Below are 3,577 nucleotides of genomic sequence, written 5' to 3' on the forward strand. Positions count from 1 at the left end.
ATGCAGTGCAGAGCCTAACGCTTTGTGTCTTCTTAAAGAGACAGCAGTCCCTGTTATCTGAGGATGAGGAGTACACCACAGGCTCAGAGGTGACTGAGGATGAGGTCGGAGATGAAGAGGAAGTCTCCAAGAAGCAAGGTCAGGAGTCAAGTTTGTTTGGTTGTGCAGCCATTCATTCTGTCAACTGTTTTAGCTTCTTTTTTTCTTTTCTTTTTTAAAAATATGGCAGTTTTAATTCAACACGTTCACACAACACAACCAACGTCACTCAATTGAGATACATACAATTTCTCAATTGTAAAATAAACTAAATTAACTTAATGAGAGATATAAGAGTAAGGTAGCGGTAAGGCTTGCTGTTGACTTTGTTATAAATGCAATTGAACTTATTAACTTGTTATGAATGTCATTGAACTTTTGCAAATGAATTGCCATAGCAGAAATAGCAGCATAATTTGTAGCATAATGATGCATCTGCTTTTTTAAAGAGTTGTTGGTCCATTTTTAAGTACATGTGCCATACAGAGAACAGAAACCATCTTTGAACAATTGTGAACAAGCAGTGATATGAGGGGCAGATCTTGTCTGTCTCCATTGTTTGAATGGGCTTTTCTGTTCTACAGTTCTATAAATGTGTGTTTTTCTTAGCTGAATGTTTTTAATATTGGTCAATGTGGTGTTGATGTAATTAATGTCGTATATCTGAATATTGCCGTGACCCTTTTGTAAGGCTGTCCTCCTGTATAACTGCTCCAGGTTTGAAGAAGCCCAAAAAGTCGAAGAAGCCCCTGAAGAGGCAGGTGTCATCTCCCAATTTCCAGAGGAAAGAGAAGACCCCGGAGAAGGTGAGCGGCCATGTCCCCTGGGCCTGTGGGCTCGTGAGGCTGTCCAGACACGCTGAGTCTCATATCACACGGATGGGCTAAAACAGCGTTACCAGTGAGAGAGGAGGACCCATCCACATTAGCATTGCATCTGCTAAGCAACCATTCTAAAGGAAAGCACCATTGAAGTCAGCTGTGATTAGGACTGCCTACCTATGTTAATGCTACATGTTAATTCCCTTAATAACTTCATAATGAGCTTGTGCTTGTCTGCTTACAGGCACCGTCCCGGGATACAACTCCCTTCACGTGAGTCTGTCTGTCTGACCGTCCATTTTACATGTCTGTCCACCCCTCTGGACTCGCCCACGTCTCCATTCTCAAAATGGATACCAAAAAATATTTCATCTGTTTAAGTGCCCTTTTGATGTACTTTAGCTGCGCGTTGTCCGGTTGTGAGAGCGTGATCAGACTCAGCAATGAGCCAGGCACTACATAACTCACTGTTGCGTCAGTCTAGCTGAGTTTTGAGCAGTATTGAGATGCATTCTTTGATGGGTCTGCGATTGAATGACTTTGTTAGAGCATGCCTGACTACACCACTTCAAAAGTGAAATATTATTTATTTATGAATGTGTTTCTTCCATTGGAGTTTAACAACAAGACTCTGGGCTGCAGTCTAAGTGATCCTAATATACCTCTTTCATGATTTGTTCATGTTAAAAAGTTCATGTTCATTCATTTCTTATGTACACTGTTAATCTGCCTGTGCATTTGTGGCGGAGTTCTCCATCCAGGCTGATTTATGCGATGACTGATGAATGTTTTACCTCCGTAGAGTGAGCCTTCAGAAGAGCAAATGGGACAGCACCCGCTCCATGCGCTACAACCAGGACGCGCAGAGAGAGGAAGGTACGGCACTCCACCCTGTGGACCTATCACAGCCTGAGCTCATTAACACACTCTTCACCTGGGAATCATATTTATCCACTGTGTGTGTGTGTGTGTGTGTGTGTGTGTGTGTGTGGGTGTATGTGTGTGTGGGTGTGTGTGTGTGGGGGGGGTGTCTGTGTGTGTGTGTGTGTGTGGGTGTCTGTGTCTGTGTGTGTGTGTGTCTGTGTGTGTGTGTGTGTGGGGGGGGTGTCTGTGTGTGTGTGTGTGTGGGTGTCTGTGTGTGTGTGTGTTCCCTAGATCAACGGCGGATGGTTGAAATAATCGATCACCTCACAAAAATGAGATTCGGCGACGTGGAGCAAAGCCGGTGGAAGGATACGAAGGAGGTAGGTTTGAGGTGGCAGAGAAACACACTGCGTCATATCTCAGTGAGGAATACAGCCCGTGTTCAGACTGCATTTCTCACTGGAATATGACCTTAACTGCTAGGTTGCGTTTGGATTTGGCTCCTCTCTGCGTTTTACGATTTACTGAAGCTTTGGGCCAACGTGCCAGCTGTTGGGTTATGAGTTCTCGTGAACGTACGTGTGAGAACTGTGTTAATAACGGGGTTTCTGTGGCAGCACGCAGGGGGGGTCTACGCCAGGCTGGAGACCCAGTTCAGGGCCTCCTACCAGAACTCCAGCAGACAGAACAGCTCAGAGAAGACCAGCAGGTCAGACCCCTGCCCACGACAGTGTCATATTCAGGGTTGTGTGTGTCATTACTTATTCATTACACGGCTTTGCTGAATGCTTGATTCTGATAGGTCACTTCAGGCATTCTGTGGTCTGATATTTCTGAGTAACAGACCGCTGCTATGGGTAACAGGCGGCTTTAACTAAAAACGGACCCGATTAATTATCGACTCGCAACACGACAGTGTTATTTTTACTCGTCTCTCAGTACGTCACCTCGCTCTGTTTCCAGACCTAAGGCTCGCCTTGGGCAGGCCCGGCCAACCTAGAGACTGCAGAGGAGAGGAGGAAGAAGGAAAAGGAGGACAAGAATGTGTAAAACGGGGGGAAAGAGCGCATTGGAACTGATTGCACTGTGAAGCCATGCCCAGATTGGTGCCTGAAGCCTTTTCTGAACAGTAGCCCCTCTCCCTGCCCTACCCTGCCCTGCCCTGCTCCCCACCCTGTCCTGCCCTGCCCCTCACCCTGCCCTGCCCTGCCCTGCCCTGCCCCTCTCCCTGCCCTGCCTCTCACCCTGCCCTGCCCTGCCCTGCCCTGCCCCTCACCCTGCCCTGCCCCTCTCCCTGCCCTGCCCCTCTCCCTGCCCTGCCTCTCACCCTGCCCCTGCCCTGCCCCACGCTCTGCCCTGCTCCTCACCCTGCTCCCCACCCTGTCCTGCTCCTCACCCTGCCCCTGCCCTGCCCCACGCTCTGCCCTGCTCCTCACCCTGCTCCCCACCCTGTCCTGCTCCTCACCCTGCCCCTCACCCTGCCCTGCCCTGCCCTGCCCTGCCCCTCACCCTGCCCTGCCCTGCCCCTCACCCTGCCCCTCACCCTGCCCTGCCTGCTCTTCTCCACAGCCCCCCCCAGCTCAGGGTCCTGCATCAGCTTTAGGCCACGCTCCCCCCGGCCCCACTCAGGTGACATTACATCACCTAACCCTCACCTCCGTCAGCTGCAGAACCGAGCCTGTATTACAGGTGACCTCCCCACAAAGACCCTCGTGCAGTGCTGCCACCCGTTTCCGCAGAGCTGCACTACACCCCATCAATATCCCATTTACAAGTGCGAAAATTACAAAAGGGATCCCTGCTGCTAATTTCAAACTTATTTATTTTTCTGTTATTCATATTTATTATTTCTT

At 49.4% G+C, this 3,577-nt stretch overlaps 1 protein-coding gene across 3 annotated transcripts in view; it reads left to right on the forward strand.

Annotated features, from left to right (window-relative positions):
- The window catches only part of sanbr (SANT and BTB domain regulator of CSR), an 11,206-nt gene extending 8,102 nt beyond the window's left edge, over positions 1–3,104 (forward strand). For 2 of the 3 annotated variants that reach the window (XM_061228390.1, XM_061228391.1), the window contains exons 15-21: positions 39–138; positions 757–845; positions 1,105–1,133; positions 1,663–1,736; positions 2,016–2,104; positions 2,342–2,433; positions 2,688–3,104. In XM_061228390.1, coding sequence (XP_061084374.1) covers positions 39–138; positions 757–845; positions 1,105–1,133; positions 1,663–1,736; positions 2,016–2,104; positions 2,342–2,433; positions 2,688–2,724 — 510 coding nt within the window. In that variant the 3' untranslated portion in view covers positions 2,725–3,104. The remainder of the gene's footprint in view (positions 1–38; positions 139–756; positions 846–1,104; positions 1,134–1,662; positions 1,737–2,015; positions 2,105–2,341; positions 2,434–2,687) is intronic. The other variant, XM_061228392.1, reaches the window with a different exon arrangement.
- The last annotated feature ends 473 nt before the right edge of the window (positions 3,105–3,577 follow it).

This window comes from Conger conger, chromosome 18 (genome assembly GCF_963514075.1).
Source record: "Conger conger chromosome 18, fConCon1.1, whole genome shotgun sequence".
In the NCBI taxonomy this organism is placed as follows: Eukaryota; Metazoa; Chordata; class Actinopteri; order Anguilliformes; family Congridae; genus Conger; species Conger conger.